General features: G+C 62.0%; 1 protein-coding gene across 6 annotated transcripts in view; it reads right to left on the reverse strand.

Moving 5' to 3' along the window:
• TRPM2 (transient receptor potential cation channel subfamily M member 2) overlaps positions 1-17264 on the reverse strand; it is a 47224-nt gene extending 29960 nt beyond the window's left edge. For 2 of the 6 annotated variants that reach the window (XM_041735216.1, XM_041735213.1), the window contains exons 1-9: positions 17144-17254; positions 16947-17049; positions 12099-12357; positions 11340-11428; positions 4848-5013; positions 4159-4339; positions 2510-2676; positions 1827-2007; positions 956-1017 (exon numbers count right to left, since the gene is read on the reverse strand). In XM_041735216.1, coding sequence (XP_041591150.1) covers positions 956-1017; positions 1827-2007; positions 2510-2676; positions 4159-4339; positions 4848-5013; positions 11340-11428; positions 12099-12194 — 942 coding nt within the window. In that variant the 5' untranslated portion in view covers positions 12195-12357; positions 16947-17049; positions 17144-17254. Of the gene's footprint in view, positions 1-955; positions 1018-1826; positions 2008-2509; positions 2677-4158; positions 4340-4847; positions 5014-11339; positions 11429-12098; positions 12358-15889; positions 16036-16946; positions 17069-17143 lie in introns of those variants that run through there. The other 4 variants (XM_041735215.1, XM_041735219.1, XM_041735214.1 and 1 more) reach the window with 4 other exon arrangements.
• Between the last annotated feature and the right edge of the window lie 571 nt (positions 17265-17835).

Genomic DNA, 17835 nt, shown 5'->3' on the forward strand with positions numbered 1-17835 from the left:
CTCTCATCCATCCCCCCGGGTCCCCTCCAGTCTGTCCCTCAGAGCCCTCCCGTCCATCCCCCCGGTCCCTTCCTGTCCATCCCCCTGGACGCCCTCCCATCGGTCGCCTGGGTCCCCTCCCATCCGTCCCCTCAGGGGCCCTCCCATCCATCCCCCTGGGTCCCTTCCTGTCCATCCTCCAGGTGCCCTCCCGTCTGTCCCCCTAAGCGCCCTTCTGTCCGTCACCCTGGGTGCCCTCCTGTTCGTCCCCCCGGGTCCCCTCCTGTCCTTCCCCCCGGGCACCCTCCTGTCTGTCCCCTGGGTCCCCTCCCGTCTGTCCGTGGGTCCCCTCCCATCCGTACCCCCAGGTCCCCTCCCATCCGCCCCCGTGGGCACCCTCCCACCCATCCCCTAGGAATCCTCCTGCAAACACTGAACATACACAGACGTTTCCCGGGGGCCCCCTCCTGCCCCACCCGTGCAGGCTGTGACGTTATCCTGCCCCCACCAGGCCGCGGTGGCTCAGCTCCACCAGGAAGGCAAACCCCACACCGTAGTGGGTCCTCCGGGGACTGTGTTAAAACCACCCAGGAGCCTGCTTTACACTCGGCTGCTGGTCCCGGGGGACTGGGGTGGGGTCTGAGGGCCACCACCCCGAGAAGCCTTCCTGGGAGGTTGTGGCCGCCCTGCGGTCCTGGAAGGGGAGCCATCCGGCCCCATCGTAGCTGCAGTCCCCCCACCCGGGGCCCCTCTTCCCGGCCACCCAGGGTGAAGCCTGCACGCCCCCCCACAGCAGGGCACCCCCTGGAGGGCCGCCTTCCTACCATCCCTGGAAGGGCCCTGCCACACACCACCTCCTGCTCCTGCCTCCACCCCCACCAGTGACCCCACTGGGATGCCCGTCAGGGGGCTTCGGGCCAGCAGCCCCACCTGAGCAGAGCTCGGCCCCAGGGCCCCCCGCCAGGCCAGTACTCACGTGCAGGGTGCCGGGTCCCCCTTCCAGCACTACACAGACCACGGGGATCTTGATGGCCACACCTGGGACGAGGCACAGAACCCCGATTTAGGGGCCACGGGGGCTCGACGCTCCACCTGGGCGCTCTGGCCCACCTCCTGCCAGCCCCAGCCTCGCCGCAGCAGGAGCACCCGGAGGGAGACAGGCGCCAGGTACCAAGCAGCTTCCCAAGGCTGCTCGCTCTGCGGGCCCTGGGATGGCTCCCCCGCCACGTCCTCGTGCTCCCGTCTGGGGTGGGAGGGGGCAGCGCTGTCCCCCTGGCCGGCCACCACGACCGGCTGGCTTCCCTCAGACCCGGGCACGCCTCGGGGGACAGCCCAAGCCCGCGGGCGTAAGGTGCCATCAAGGCAGGTCCTCTAGGGGACCCTAACCCGCAGGGAGTGCCCCCCAATGGCACAGAGCCAGAACCTCCTGCCACTGCGGGTCCCTTCTCCGCCCCCCAAATCGTGTGCGAATCTATGTGTCCGTCCTTCCCGAGCCCTAGAGTCCACCCCATCTCGCCCACAAGGGGAAAGATGTCTGGGCCACGTTCTGCGCCTTATTTCTGAACTGAGCCCGTGCGTGGTGTAGAGGGACTGCGGGGGTTCTGTGACCTGAGAGAGAGCAGAAAAGCGGGGCGCTGGCCTCCACCTCCCCCCACCGGTTAAACCAGGCGAGAGATGTTCCTGCTGAACAAGTGCAAAGAGAAGCTGGGAAGGAATCCAGGTGTGTCTGAGGGCACCCCCGGCCCCGCACCTGTTCACATCCTGGTCACGGCCGGCTCTGCCCCAGACCCCCTGGCCAGCCCGCCCCCGCTCTGCCCCGAAAGCCCTCAAAGACGTGCTCCACTCGCCTCCTTTTTCCTTCGTCTGCTCCGATATGAACTTCTCCAGCTTCGTCCTCAGGGGGATCTCCACCCCGTAGCGGCCGTGGGTCCCGTCGTCCACAAGGATGAAGTGGGAGTGGTTGCTGTCCAGGCAGGTCAGGTGCCCTTGGCCCTCCTCGTCCATGATGTACTCAGCAGGAAAGCTGCCCTGGGGACACAGACAGACGGGACGTCCTGCGCCTTGAATGCTAGGCAAGGGGGCGTCCAGGTCCTGATCCCCAGGACCTACGAACGTTATGGAAAAAGAGCCACAGCAGATATGGAGACAGTGGCTAACCTGCAAGAGCAGGGCATGATGGTCCCTGGGGCAGTGGCCTGGGGCGGGGGGCAGGGGAGGCCACAGGACAGAGCCTCGTGTCAACCTAACGGATTTCCCTACCGGGCTTGGAGGTCGCCTGGGACCCGGGCCCCCTTATTCCTGCCACAGTCCCCCTCTTGGAATGAGGACGTGCAGCTATTCCGTGATGCCCGTCCCACCATCGCGTGCCGGACGACAGGCACTGGCTTTCCAGTGTGGCGAGTCCACACACGCAGGCGACATCACACCCCGGGGTCCAGACGGCGGCCCGTCCGGGGCAGCACCTGGCGGGATCCTACTCACCACCTCCTCTGACCCCACGGCCCGCCCCAGGAGCAGGCGCTGAGCTCACCGAGGGGTGGACCAGGCCCTCGCGGTTGTGCACGGTGCCCCACGTGGCGATGCCGACAGTGACGACCTCGCCTTCGTTGTAGCTGCTGCTCAGGTTGAAGTCTCGCACCGCCTCGCCCACCTGCTTCATCACGCCCGTGTGGGACCCGCCGGTGATAATCCAGGCCCCTGGGCAGAGGGGAGGGGGGCAGAGGTGTGCACCTGCCGCGTGCAAGCCTGACACTCAGGGCCCTGTGTGCTTCGGGCGGCCGCTTCCTAACTAGGTGTGAGGCCCGGAACCAGGGCCGTGGAGGAAGCCACACTGCGGTTCTGTGTTCGCGGTTGGGGCGCCGGGGCCCAAGACTTCCCGCCTGCAGGCCTCTGTCCCCCCGCCCCGCAGCCCCCTGCCCCGCAGCTTCTCTGTCCTGGCTTCGGGCACATGTTTGTCTGAATTCTAAAGACGTAAACGTCCCTTCCTCCCCTCAGCTCCTGGGGCCTGGGTGTGGGGGGCCAAACCCCTGCCCCTGACCGACTCGTCCTGCCACGCTGCTCGCGGCCCCCCAGTGCACACCCTTCCCGCCCCCCTGCCCGGCCGGACCCGGGCACCCGCTGGGCTCGCACAGGCAGGCAGGCAGGATGAGCACCAGGCCTGGGGCTGAGAATCCGTGCCAGCTGCTTTTGCGGCACCTCTCCTGCCACGAGAAAGCGGATCCCCAGTGGGGTCTGCTCCCCTAACCTGTGTCCTGGATAAGGGGAGACGCCGGGTGGAGCTGCAGCCCTGGACCTGCAGTTGCGTCCCCAGAATGCAAGCCAAGGGTGAGGTTCACTGTGTGGGTTGCCCTAGGCCGACCCCCCCCACCCCCACCAGCATGGAGGTGGTGCCTGTGGTGTTGCCATAGGAACAGACTGATACCCGTGGTGCTGGCTTTGGGGCGGGGAAGTGGCAGCAAGGACATTGCTATTAAACATGCAAAAGATAACCATCAAGACGTGGTAAAAGTGTCACCTGCGATTATGATTACCTGGGGGACAGGTGAGCACCTAATGGGTTCACAGCCAAGGTCACAGCCTGGGTGATGGTTGGCTGCATTTAGCCAGGAAACCCCATGAGACATGTGCCCGGGAAGACTCACACTGAGCCCGTTTTGGGTCAAGGACCAAACGGAGGGTGTGGCCCTCACCAGGTCCTAGAAACAGGGTCAGTCAGTGTCCTCTGGGTGGCCCGTCTCACACGGTCCCAGGATCCTTGCTTTCCCGCCATCAGCCCACCCAGGGTAGCACCCCCTTGGAGGCCACGGGCACCTCAGCTGCTTCTCCAGCGTCACTCTGAGAGCGCGCCAAGGGCCGCCTCCTGTGGAGCTCACGTGGCATGGGGGGGCAGGGGACCCCAAGGCAATCAGCTCACCTGCAGCCCCTCCTCCCCAGATGTGGACGGACAGGTAGGTCACAGGGATTTAGCCAACAGAGACCCTCACTGACATCCCGCAACTAACACAGGGGCCTCCGCCTCCTCCCGCTGCCACCACGTTAGCTCATGGTTAACTCGGGCCTCCTGTGGGCGCAGAGCCCGTGGCGCTATGGGGAGCTGGCTAGGGCTGGCGGCCCCACAAGCAAGCCAAGCAGCAGCCACGTGGGCCAGCACAGACCGGGTGAGTGTGACCCCCAGGCTACCTGTGGTCTGGGCCACCTTGACAAGGCCCCTTCGGAAGATGCTCTTCAGCCTGGGCTTCATGTTGAAGTCCTTGGCCCCGCCTGTCACGGAGATGAGGAGGTTGGGGACATCCAGTCCCCAGTACTGGGTCATGAGGTGATAGATCACGCTGGGGGGTGTGTCCTGGGAGAGGCGGACGTACTGCAGGGAAGTCAGAGGGCAGCACAGGACAGCCCATGTCAGCAGGGGGCCAGCCCAGCCCCAGAGACGCAATGGGCACCCCCACGCCGGGCCACCTCCCACCCGGGGTCTAGAGCCAATGAGTAAAAGTGGCCCCATCCCAGCAGGCCACAGATTGAGAGGAAGGGGGAAGGGGCAAAGGCCCAGAAGTGAGGCCCAGCGGGATGTCAGGCCACCCTGGGGAGACCAGCCCCGTGCCCACAGCACCCTCACTACCCTGCTTCTGTGGTGTGGGACGCACCCAGCCCAAGGCCCACCCTACTCGGTGGTGATGGAGACCTCTGAGAGCACCATGGTCTCCCGTGAGCCTCTGGAGCCCCGCCCAGCCCTCCCCTAGTGCTGGCAGGTTCCATGCCTCTGGGTTTAGCCAGCTCTCCCCACACCAGGAAGGCCTCGGATCATGGCCACCTCAGATCATGGAAGGTTGATGTGAGTCCACAGTGAGAACGATGGAGGGATGGGGACCAACCTTTCCCTTCTGGCCCAGGCCCGTGAAAACAATGTCACCAAAGGCATCTGTTGGCATCTCCTGGACATGTTTTTTTGGATCCCAATCCTTGCCCTGCGAAGTGTGGGGCCTGGTAGCCTCCTCCAAGTGTTGCTGGCGCGTGTAGCCGCACTCACATACCACCTTCCTGCAAAGACCACACAGTTACCAAAGGAAGCCAGGTGCCTCTGTGCTCCCCTCGGGGGTGACAACAGGGCCCTGTGGTGTCAGGACATTCACCCCCCCAGCAGTGATGAGGCTCCCCCAGCAGCAGTGTCAGTGGAGGCCCAGCGGGGGGCTGAGCATCCCTCCCACACCCACAGGAACAAGAAGCCCCTCCCTGCCAAATGTCAACTCAGGCTGAGAGGGGCTTGGACTTCCATCCCCATGTGGCAATAATGAGGTGGTGCTCCCCCTTCCCTGTAGATACGTCACAGGGGACCTGCTAGAACACGCAGAATCTTATAATACCCAACACATCACAGCTTTACATCAAAAATCACTAGTCATACCAGGAACCAGGAAAATCTCCCCCAGAATGAGAAACAACAGCAGCCATCAGTGCCAAGTGACCGACGTTAGGATCACCCAACAAGGACTTTATGGCAGCTGTCATGAAAGTGCTTTACCAAGGAATGGTAGACACACTTGGGGAAAAAATAAAAAAATATAAAGTCTCAGAAAAGAGATAGAAGATACATCAAATGGAAATTTAGAAGTAAAAGATGCACTAAACAACGAAAAAATTAAAAAAAAAAACTCAGTGGGTGAACTCAGCCACAGAATGAAGGTGACAGAGGAAAGAATCTATGAACTTGAAGACAGAACATAGAAATAACCCAATACAAAGGGAATAAAGGGAATAAAGGGGAAAGGAGAAAAAATGAGTGGGAAATATCAGAAAGGGAGACAGAACATGAGAGACTCCTAACTCTGGGAAACGAACTAGGGGAGGTGGAAGGGGAGGTGGGTGGGGGGTGGGGGTGACTGGGTGACGGGCACTGAGGGGGGCACTTGACGGGATGAGCACTGGGTGTTATTCTGTATGTTGGCAAATTGAACACCAATAAAAAATAAATTTATTATTAAAAAAAAAAAAAGAAAAGAAATAACCCAATACAAACACCAAAGAGAAAGCAGAGCTGAAGAAAGCACCAAGCGAAGAGCTGCTAGGACCTCCGGAACTACGACAAAAGATCCAACGTGCGTGTCATCAGAGTCCCAGAGGGAGGAGAGAGAGGGGGCAGCTGGGAAAGCATGTAAAGAAATTATGACCGATCACAATGAGCCCTGAGTTCTGTATGGAAGTGCTGGATCACTATATTGGGATTCCCGAAACCAGTATTACACTGTACAGTACCTATGCTGAGATCAAAATTGAAAACCTAATTTTTTTAATAATAAATTTATTTTTTATTGGTGTTCAATTTGCCAACATACAGAATAACTCCCAGTGCTCATCCTGTCAAGTGCCCCCCTCAGTGCCCACCTCCCTTTCCACCACCCCTAGTTCGTTTCCCAGAGTTAAGAGTCTTTATGAAAACAATTTTAATAAACTGTAACCAAAATAAGACCCAATTATCTACTTTCTACAAAAATCTCACTTCCACTATAATGATGGAGGCAAACTGGAAGTGACCTGACCACTCGGCAGTAAAGAGGAGCGGGATGGATGCACACAACAAGCCCGCTGGATCTCGAAGGCATTGCACTGAGTGAAAAAATGAAAAGCAAAAAATAATAATAATAATAAATAAATAATAATAAAAATAATAGAAAAAATTAAAAAGAAAAACTGAAAAGCTCACATAGGGTGGGATTCCTGGTGTGACATTCTCAAGGTGGGAAAGTTATAGAGACGAAGAACAGATTCATGGTTCCTGGGGGGTTAGGGTGACGGGGGCAGAGGACATCAGTGCAGAACCGGTGGTGGAACCTGGGGAGCTCCCTGTTTTATCTCTGCAACTTCCTAAAATCTATAATTATTCCAAAATTAAAAGGCTAAACTCCCGCCCCCCTCCCCACCAAACACAAGGTGCAGGCTCAAAGCAGCACCTTCCGGACGCAGGGCCAGCAGGGTGCTCCTCGCGCCCACCTGCAGCCCTGCCCGGGGCCCAGCTGGCTGCTCCTGGGTGATGCCGCAGGAGAACCCCACCTCTGGGACTGGCCGCCGTGGCTTCTGCTTTCCTCAGCAGAATGCCCCCACGCCTCTAGCAGCGCTGACCTCCTCTCTTACTTCCTTCATGGTCCCGGGTTCAGACTTTGTATTCCTTTACTGCTATTCATCGGAGAGAGAGATAAAGAACTGCGTTCTTTACACCTCTTTTAATCAGAAATTATGAATTTGTAGGTTCTGACTTTTTACTACTATCCAGTGACCTGAAACACAAGATACCTGTGAGATAGGACAACCAGTCTGAGGCCCGGTGACACCGGGACCAGGAGGCACAGGGGAAGGAGAGCTGGGCAGCCCTCCACTTACCCACTGCACGGTCTCACACGCTCTGGCTCTCCATTTCTCCGCCATTAGATGCGGAAAACAGTACATTGCCGCCCCCCCACCCTACAAAATGTTTTCAGGGTCAGATGAACTTCTAGAAGGAATTTTTAAAGATTTTATTTATTTATTTGAGAGAGAGAGAGCATGAGTGAGGGGAGAGGCAGAACAATAAGCAGACTCTCCGCTGAGAATGGAGCCCCAAGTAGGGCTCGGTCCCAGGACCCTGAGATCATGACCTGAGCCACGGTCAGATGCCCAACCAACTGAGCTACCCGGGTGCTGCTAGAAATAATTTATAAAATTAGTGCAAAAACATTGACCGTGCAGAGCACCGAGGATGGGTAGAGACCCACAGCCTCTTACACCACCTGCAAAGTAGACTCGGAACGGCCGGAGGACCTAAATGAGGCAGGAATCCATCAACACCCAGAGGAGACACGGGCAGCAGCCTCGGTGGCCTCGGCCGCAGCCGTCCTGGGTCACCGCGTCTGCAACAGCAAGGGGCGCGGAGGCACACGTGAGCTGTGGGGCCTAACCGGGATCACAAGCGTCCTCACAGCCGAGGAGCCAGTCACCAAAACCAAGAGGCCTGCGGGGTGGGCGGGGATGTTGCGAGCGTCTCCCCCCACGAAGGGCTGGTGTCCGAGATCCAAACTCAACACCCGAGCGACGAACAATCCATCAAGAGATGGGCGGAAGACGTGAGCAGACCCGTCTCCAGCGGAGACCCACACGGGGCCCAGGCACGCGGGAAGATGCTCCCCGTCCCTCGGCGTCAGGGAGACACACCAGCACCACGTGGGACCCCCCACCCCGTACTCCCGTCAGGACGGCCACCGTCGGGAGGTGACAGATGCAGATGGGGGCGGGGCTCAAGGAGCCTCGGGGCTGGGGGACGGGGTCACCGGGGACGGGCGTTGAGGAGGGCACCGGATGTCGTGAGCACCGGGTGTCACATGTAACCGACGAGTCCCCGACCTCCCCTGACACTAGCAACACGCATATGTTAAATAAATTGAATCTAAATACAAAATTAAAAGAGCCACAGCCCACCCTGTACCCAGGTGCCCCTGGGCTGGTCCAGGGCGGCCCCTCCTGCTGCGTGTCGTGGCCGCAGGGGCCGCCCGTGGTGAGCTCGCAGCGCGCCCTCTGACCTCCTCCCTCGCCGCTGACGGAGACGTGCAGGGATCTCCGGGTGGCCGTGCTGCACCCCCCACCCCACCCCCGCGCTCCAGGGCACGGCAGGGAGCCACCAGGTGGGCACTCAGCTCCTGCACCTTGGCCCAGTGCTGCCCCAGCCTTTAGGCCTCTGCTACCCGCGGCGGGCGCCTCCTTGGCTCGCCCCGTGCCGCCGCCCTCCGCTGAGATTAGATCTTAAACCTACGTGGCTTCCCACGCTCACACAGGGCAGGAAACCGCACCGAGTCCGCTGGCCCAGAAATGAAATAGTCAGAGGGTGTCTGCGGAGCTCCTGGGCCCGGCGGGCATCCCTGGGAGCCGCAGCCCGGGGGCAGGAGGGCTGAGGCCCGGGAGGCGCGGTTGCTCCGTCCGGGGGCGCCTCGTCCTCAAGAAAGTTTCCAAAACACCCGCGTCAGCCTCTGTTTTACGGAGGAGGATTTGGGTTCCAGGGAACAGAACCCACCGGACAAGGTGGCAAGGCAAAGGGGACAGAGCACGGGGGAGGATCCAGGCTGGCCGTGGAGGAAGGACGGAGCTCAGGCCGCGGGACTAATCAGACACGGGGGCGGGAAGAGGGTGGGGGAGACCCTGGCACCCGTGATGGACATGCTCACGGTGCACAAATAAATCTGTCTCACCCTCCCCTCCTGGGTCCTCCACTCTCAGGAAGGACCACAGGCCCTATGGCATCCGCTGGGGAGACCCATATGATTGGAGAGACGGGAAAGACCCTGGGAGGCCTGACACCGCTGTCCCTAGAGGGACCTGCTCACACGGCCGCCCCTGCTGCCCCCACGGTCCCTGACCCATCGGCTCCTCCCTGGGCCCCGGCTGTGCCAACGCCAGGATTTAGGCGGCACACCTGCTTTCCCTGGGGCCTGGAATCGGGGGTGGGGGTGGCTAGGCTAACCCCAGGCACCGAGTCCCCAGTGGCTTTGCAGGACAAACCTCGGTGCACGGCCAGCGTGCCCCTCGGGAGGGGAGAGCATCGCAGGCCTGCGCGTGGGGCTCTCCGGTCACCGCGTGTGTTTTCCCTTGCCAGGCCTGCTGTGTGTCCCGGTGCTGTGACAGCCTGTCCCCAAACATATGGGGCAGCCTCAAGGACCCCCGGGAACCTGCCTCCACTGCGCCGTTCTGACTGGAGTCGCCCCCCAACCCCCGAGGCCGGCCTGCCCCTGGGAGCACTGTCCACGCGGGAAGCAGAGGGGGTGCTGGGCAGCAGGCTGTGGACGCACTGTGCACGCACTGCCCTCCTCTGTGCCTCCCAGGGCGCCGGGCAGCTGGGCAGGCCCCAACCACCAGGCACCTGACTGCTCCGCACACCCCAAATCTCTGAGAGGGCAAACAAGCAACCCTCAGGATGGCCACCTCTTCAGTGAACGGGCCCTGGGAAAGCATCCGTGGGCCACGGGCGCTCTTGGAGAGGAGCCAGACGCCGGCCGCCTCCAGCACGTCCAACACACCTGGTGAGCTCCCGGGCAGCGGGGGTGCAGGGGTCCTCATCTCCTCTCAGCCACATCTCACTAAGCTTCCAGCCCTCCCTGTGGGGTTCCTGATGCCCCAGCCCTGGAGCTGTCCCCAGAACACCTGGGACCCTGTCCCCAAGCTTGCATCACCTAAAGCCCCTGCAACAGGGCACCTGGGTGGCTCAGCAGTTTAGCGTCATCTTCAGCCCAGGGCATGACCCCGGGGTCCTGAGATCGAGTCCCGCATCGGGCTCCCCACAGGGAGCCTGCTTCTCCCTCTGCCTGTGCCTCTGCCCCTCTCTGTGTCTCATGAATAAATAAACAAAAATCTTTTTAAAAAACAAGTAAAAAATAAAAAATAAACCTGGAGACCCTGATGCAAAGGACTCTGCATGCTGTCACGGTGAGCGGTGCAGCCTCTGTGGTATCAGAGCTCACCACGAGCTGGCACATGGCAGCTGTCTCTGCCCCGGAGGCCTGCTCCCAGCCCCGAGAGGTGAGCACTGTCCTCCGAAGTGGAGCCACGCCGGGGGCATGAACCCCAACATGTGCACGGGCATGAGGACCCCAGGGTGGGCCACGGGACCCCGGGAGTGCATGTTCGCCAGGGGTCACTGCTGCCTGGCTCTGCGTCATCATCTCCCCACCTTCCCCGCACGGGCTGCTCCTCCCGTGTCATTCGGCGCACGCGAGCAGGGTGCTGACTGTCCAGGGTGGGAAGTGAGAAAGCGACCCTGCCACCACAAAGCCACACAATCGTGGTGCAGCCGCCTGTATAAAGGACAGGTATATGGAGCACGGCGGAGGGACAGGTCACCTCCCAGGGCAGTCAGGGAGGGCTGCCCTGGCAGAGGCAGCGCCGGCAACAGGAGTTCAGGAGGTGGCAGGGGAGGAGTAGAAGCAGCCCACGGGCAGTGTCTGCATGGGACGTGCGCCCGCGGCTGGGCTCCAAGCGTCCACGAGGAACGCCAAGGGCATGCACGCCTCCCGGGAGCGACCTGCTAAGCCGCCCGTGGCTCCTCCGACCCACGGAGGGCGCCGCTGGGGAGCCAGTGGCCCCGGAGTGAAAGGTCTGGGAGCATGGGGGGCTGCCTGTGGGAGGGAGTCTCGGCTGTGGGCTCTCCCTGCGCCCCCCCAACAGCCCCCCGCCCTGGCGCCCGCCCGCTCTGTCCACAGAGCAATGAGCCAAACAGCTGGCGACGCACCTACGCTCTCTGCTCCCGCTCTGCGGCAGGAGGGGCGAAGCTGCTCCCCCACAGCAAGCCCCGGGGTGAGGGAGACGCCCCAGCACCTGAGGCCGCGCCGTGGGAACGCCCCCAGGCCACGTACCCGGCGTCAGACAGTTTCGAGCTCTCCACGAAGTACACGCACTCCTTCTTCGTGATGTTCTCAGGGATCCACGAGCTCAGATTTTCTTGCTGCGGGTAAGAAGGTCACTTGGAGATCCCTGGGCAATCCCATCAGTGCTCCCGGACGCTGCTGAGCTCCCCGTCCGGCTTCGGGGAGGCTGGGGGGCAGGGAGGCGCCCTGGCCGACCTGTCAGCTGTGGGTTCCCGCGGAGGAACTGCCCCGGGGGGTCACTCTCCCCAGAGCCCCACGTGAGCATCCCGGAGCTTTCAGTTCCTCTGTCAACGCTCGGGAACAAAGCTGTGTGGCGCGTAAGGGTCTGGACACCTGCCTCCGTCCAGGCGAGACGGCAAGCTGGACGCCCTCCTGCCCACCTGACCGGGGGCCGGGGAGGTTAAACGTGGCCTTCAGCACATCCCATCCCGGGGCCTTCGGGAATCTGGCCCAGGACTCGGGTGGCGCCCAGGACCCTCCCAGTCAAATCGGGGACGTCAGGGGGAGTCTGGCCCCAGCCAGGACTGGACTGAAGGACTTACCCAGCGCCCTCCTGACCAGACCCAGAACATGCTGGGGCCGTGCTGCCCATGGGAGGGGACAGACCCGGCCGATTGCCTTCTCTGCAGGCCCCCACCCGGCTCTGCTGAGCCTCTGTGCGGCGGGCAACACACCCCTCCCCGGTGGTCACCCGGCCCCACAGGTCACCTGGCCTCACCTGCGACTCCGCCGACCCTCGGAACCTACCTTTGCACTGTTGCCAAACAGGTGCTGCGACCTCCTGGTCTTGCAGAGGCTGCTGTTGCTGCGTCGCAGATTGGAGACCATGCCCAGGTCAGCCATCCTCCTGGGCTGCACCCCAAAGCCCTCCTCCTGCCTGGAGCCGGCTTTCCTTGGGGTCGGGGGCTGCTCCCACTCCAGCTTCCACGGCCTCCTGCCTCCCTCAGGACGGCCTGTCCTCCCGCTCGCGAGGCTGAAGGTTCCAGAAGGACACCATGGAGGGCAGCTGGAACAGGTCAGAGAGGGAACCGAGGCAGGTGTCTGGGAGGAGCAAGCATGGGTCTCCCCTGGGGGGCCCTGTCCGCACGCCGGTCCACAAGGATAGTGACCTCAGTGTTGTCCCCAAGATTGCGAATCCGAGAAACCACCGAGGAGCCGACACCGATGCAAACACACGAGGGTTTATTTACAAGCTCGAGCTTGGGTCCAAGTGCACCCGACACAGCGGAGCAGGGACTTGGACCCCGAGACTAAGAGGCGTAGCAGCTTTATAGGGGCCAGCGGCCAATGGGATGCACAGAAAGTTGCACAGTCCTATCGGTCCACACGCAGGTGGCCAACTGAATTACACCTTACCCTATAGGATCCACTTGAGCTGGCCTATTACTTTGGTCAGAATTGGCGCGCAGTTTTGGCGGGCACAAAGCAGGGTTATGAGCCGATTTCCGATTAGGGTGTGCCCAGCAGCTTGACTAGGGTGCGGCAGCGCCTTAAGCAATAAGCAGGTGATGTGGGGGCCATACAGGAGGTGGCAGGTGTAGCACAAAATGGAATCAGTCCTGCTCTGCTTGTCCAGGGGTAGGGGATTTTTGTTAAATTTCCTGGGTCCCACACTCAGGTCGCTGTGAAGGCCCCAGAGGCAGCCCCATCACCCCGTCCTTCCTTCCAGCTGCTCCCCCTTCGGGATGGGAATGTCTGTCCTGTGCCCCAGCACTGTGTTCGGGCAGGTTCAGAGCTGGGAGGGGTCTGCCTTGGGATGAACGTGCCTGGGGTCTCCCCACCCCCGACCTACGTGAGACTTTGGACTCAGACCCTGGAGTAGATGCTCGAATGAGTTCAAACTCAGGCTGTTGGGATGGAGTGAGCCTATCTCTCATGGGGAAGGACATGATGTGGGGGCCAGGAGTGGACTGCTATGGTCTGAACGTGCTCTCCCGAAGCTCACACGCTGAAGCCGACCCCCAAGGTGATGGCAGTAGGGGCGGGGTCTTTGGGGTGACTGGGCCAGGAGGGGGAGCCCTGGTGATGGGGTCAGCACCCCTAAGAAGGAGACCCCAGGGAGCTCCCTCGCCCCTTTCCCACTGTGAGGACACAGGAGTCTGGCGACCCAGAGGGGCCCTGAGCGCAGACTTCGGGCCTCCAGGGCTATGACAATACTGTTGTCCTCCGGTGGTAGCGGGGCCTGCGGTGACAGCAGCCCGAATGCCTGGCACACACCTGCTGGCAACAGCGGGCGGCAGTCCCTCCCGGGCCTGTGGTGCAGCCCGCCCAGAGGTGACAGTGCCCCACACCTGCGTGGCCTTCCCAGGGCCATTGGCTGTCCTACGGAGAGCTCCCCTGGCCCCACAACCAGTTTCCAGGGAAGCAGTTAAGTGAGAAATGCTCCCAGTGACAGGAGACGAAAAGGAGGCTGGGAAATCTCCGACAGCCAGTGTGCAGACGGACCTGGACCAGAGGGCTTCCCACCGCCAGGACAGGGCGGGGGCGGGCGCTGGGACCACAGGCTGGGGCCTTAAAGGCCTCCCGCCCGAAGATACTCTTGGGCGTACCCCTCCATGGTCTCATTGGTCAGACCCCCATTGGGGTCCCAAGCAGACCTTCCCAAATCCCAGCTGGAGACACTGGCCCAACCCTTCCCCTCTTCCCCTCCCCCATCCCACAGTCTGGGCCCTGGAAGAGTCTGGAAACCCAGGGCTGACCATGACCTTATTAAGTCCCCCCTCCAACCTTCTGTCAGGTTCTCCCCCGAATCCGACCATCACTGCCCTTCTTCACACACCCCCCCAAGAGCACACACGGTCACCCTGGCTCTTAGCTCTAGTTCTCCACATGCGATAGCATAAGTGTGTGTTAAGGACACTTAGAAACTGGGGCACCCGGGGGGCTCAGTGGTGGAGCATCTGCCTTCGGCCCAGGGCGTGACCCCAGGGTCCTGGGATCGAGTCCCGCATCGGGCTCCTCACAGGGAGCCTGCTTCTCCCTCGGCCTGTGTCTCTGCCTCTCTGTGTGTCTCTCATGAATAAATAAACAAAATCTTTAAAAAAGAGAAAAAAAAAGAACACTTTGAAACTAAATGACTTCCAAGAAGACAGGCACTCAGATACATAAAAACACAGAATGTGCCAGCAGGCGAGCCTGCACATACGGGTACACAAAGCAAACATCCAGGTTTCACTGTAAAATGCCTTCCGCTTTGCTGTATGTCCAGAAATGTTTATTTAACGGGTAAGAAAAAAAACCCAAAACACAACCAATGGACTTAAAAAGTAGTAGATAATGGTATAAACCCTAATTATAATAAATATGTGAAATCAGTATAGCTCTATGTTTCTATAATACAAAAAAAATGCAAATCTATAAATGCCGTTTGGCAGAGGCCACCTGGCAGGAATGCATTGCCATAGAGCCCGCCAGTGGCCGAGCGGGGCAAGGCCTGGCCCCCGTGGGCTGGGGACCCAAACCTGAGCGCTGCTTGGTGCAGTCCTCGGGAGGAGACGGGCACTAAGGGGCCACAGGAAATGAGCGCGGGTGCCCAGGAGGGGCCATGCGGGGGCTTCGGCACCAGGAGGCACCCCTCATCCATCCTGGGGCTCCCGCAGCCCAGGGGGCACCCGCTGAAAGTTGGCGCCGCAGCCTTGGGAATAGACCCCGAGCCCAAACACAATGAAAAGTAGAGGACGTGTCTGACCGGGCCACCTGGGCCCAGACGGGGCAGCATGCAAAGGTAGGGCCCCCTCGCCCCCAGCCCAAGCCCCCCCAGACCTCACAGGTGAGGCTACCCCAGGGCGCCCTGGCCAGGGGTCCCGCCTACCCGCCCCTCTGCTTCTCCTACCGGGCACCTGCTCCCTGCAGCTCCCCACCTCAGGCATCCTCTGAAATCCAGGCCGTGAAAACACTGTCAAGACTATAAATAGCCATAGGCTGGGTGAGGGGCTAAAGCACCAGCCCAAGCCCTGTGGTCTGGGGAGGGGGGGTGGGCGGGTAGGGGGAGGAGTTGCGGCCTGAGCTTCAGTCCCAGAAGGACCAAATTCCCAGTCTCCCCAGGTGCCTGCCAGGCACCCCCGACAGACCGCTCCGGGCCTTGCGGCACCCCGCACCCCGCCTGCAGCCTGGGTCCCCGCACTCCACCTGCAGCCTGGGTCCCCGCACCCCGCACCCCGTCTGCAGCCTGGGTCCCCACACCCTGCACCCTGCCTGCAGCCTGGGTCCCCGCACTCCACCTGCAGCCTGGGTCCCCGCACCCCGCACCCCGCCTGCAGCCTGGGTCCCCGCACCCTGCACCCCGCCTGCAGCCTGGGTCCCCGTGCCCCGCACCCCTCCTGCAGCCTGGGTCCCCGCACCCTGCATCCCGCCTGCAGCCTGCGCCCAGGCCCGCACCCCTACCCCGGAGCTCGCATCCCGCCCTGCGCCCCCGCGACGCCCGCCCCCCAGCCTCGCTGCTGTGCCAGCGTCCCTGCCGCGCCCTTGGACCCGGGACGCCCCCTCCCCCCCTCCCCCCCCCCCCCCCACTCTCCCACCGCCAGCACCGGCCCTGCCACCTGTGTCCGCGCCGGGTGCCGGTGCCCTGCGTCCGCAGGTGGGGAGGGGCACCCCTGCCCGGAGAGGCCCTGCAGCCCGGTCCCCCGCCGGCTGCGCAGCAGCCGGTGCCCACGGAGCCGCCGCATCTCGGGGAGCTGAGCCCGCGCGGTCCCGCCCGCCGCGCTCTGCGTCACTGGCCCCGAGGCAGCCTGCGGGCTCCCGCCTCCAGGACACCCCTAGCCCGGCTCCTCGCAGGGGCTCCCCTTGGGAGGGCTCGAGTCTCCTCAAGCGCCCGAGGGCGGGGAGGGCGCCGGGTGGCGGGGGCAGGAGACCCCAGGGGGCCTCGAGACCTGCCCCGGGACCCAAAGCGGAGACACTTCCAGGAAGGCAGGGCCGGGGGTGGGAGGAGCCGGAGAGACCTAACCACACCTCCTCTGCGCCGCCAGGTGCTGGCCAGGTGCTGGCCCGGCAGGTGCCTGCGCTCCACCCCGCTGGAAACACCGCAAGGATTCTGCATCCCCTCCCCCTCCACAAAACAGCCGCAGCTTTCCTGAAGGTCCGAACCCCTCCCCCCACAGTGCTCACAGTGCTCCAACTTCACAAAGGCCACTGCCCTCGCCTTCCCAGCCACCAGCCCACAGCGCCCCACAGCCACCCCCTGGGTCCTGTGCCTCTCTGACCGGGGCCGGGGCTCCCGGCTGACTCCTGGCTGACCGGCCACCCCCTGGTTTCCTCCCCCCAAGCGTGCAGACCTAGTGTCCAGATTTCTGCCCACAACATCCTCCCCTGGAACGCCCCCGGCCTTTCTCTGCCCCTGCCTCTCCACGAAGGAGCCAGCCACCGTGCCATCGGTCCACAGGACCCCTGTCTCACCGTCCCACCCTCAGGAGGTCTCTGCAGCTCAAGGAAGGTGTGAGGACCCATCAGAGCCCCTCGTATAGGGCAGTGCTTGATGGGTTTCTCCAGACACTTTGATAGGCTCAAAGGAGGCTGGAGCCCTGCCCCAAAGCAGTGAGCCCCGTGGAGGCGAAGAGGGGGCAGGCGGGAGGGGGAGCACCGCTGCTACAAGAGACTCACCTGCACGGGCAAGCCCACCTGTCAGCGCCGCATCCCTAGTCCGGCAGCCCAGGTGTTGGGCAGGTGCCTGCCGCGGGGTTGGCTCGCTGCAGCTGCCCGTGCCCTGGAGAGGGGACCGAGGCCCTAGTTAGCGGGCAGAGGAAGCGGAGGCGGCAGCGGTGTCCCAACCCTCGGCCCGCCCTCCTTCCCTGGGGTACCTCTGGGCCTGGGAGCCATCCCACTGACGACAGATATGGTGCGTGTGTTACTATTTCATGGCACAGTAATAACCGCAGCGCTGCGCGGTGGGCGGGCTCCGGCTTCCAAGTATCCGAGGCCTCTGAGGGAACGTCGGTTAAGGGGAAGTAGTCCGTGAAGCAGACTGTTGACCTGACATCTGTGCCCCTGCTGTCCCCACGTGGCTCCTTCCCTTCTTAAAAAAAAACCCACATGTTTCACAAGAAGGCCACGTTCCAGCGGCCAGGACGCCATTGCAAAAGCACTTAGGAAACATCCTTCCCATAAAAGTAAAAAGGCATTTGACCATAAAGCAGGAACACAGCAAGTACTGATTTGGACGGCGAGTTATTTCGAATCCAGATAAAGGAAATGTGAGCCGAGGACTCTTCCCGCCCCGACATGGACAACATGCCCGAGATAAAAAGCCCCAGCAGCAAGCAAGAAACCGCAGTCCCTGGAAAAGAGACCAGTCTGACCGCTTGGCCCCAGCACGCTCTGGTCATGAGTAATAGACGGAACAGCCAGGCTGGGCTGCTGGCTCCTGGGGGCCCGGGGGCCCCGGGGGGCCCAGGACAGAGAACTCGGCTGGGGGCAGGGGCAGGGTCTGCAAACTTCCTCTGTGGGGCCACGTGGCAAATACTCGGGGCCTCCGACGAGGCCCAGGATCTCT

The sequence above is a fragment of the Vulpes lagopus genome, chromosome 20, assembly GCF_018345385.1.
Source record: "Vulpes lagopus strain Blue_001 chromosome 20, ASM1834538v1, whole genome shotgun sequence".
NCBI classification, from domain to species: Eukaryota; Metazoa; Chordata; class Mammalia; order Carnivora; family Canidae; genus Vulpes; species Vulpes lagopus.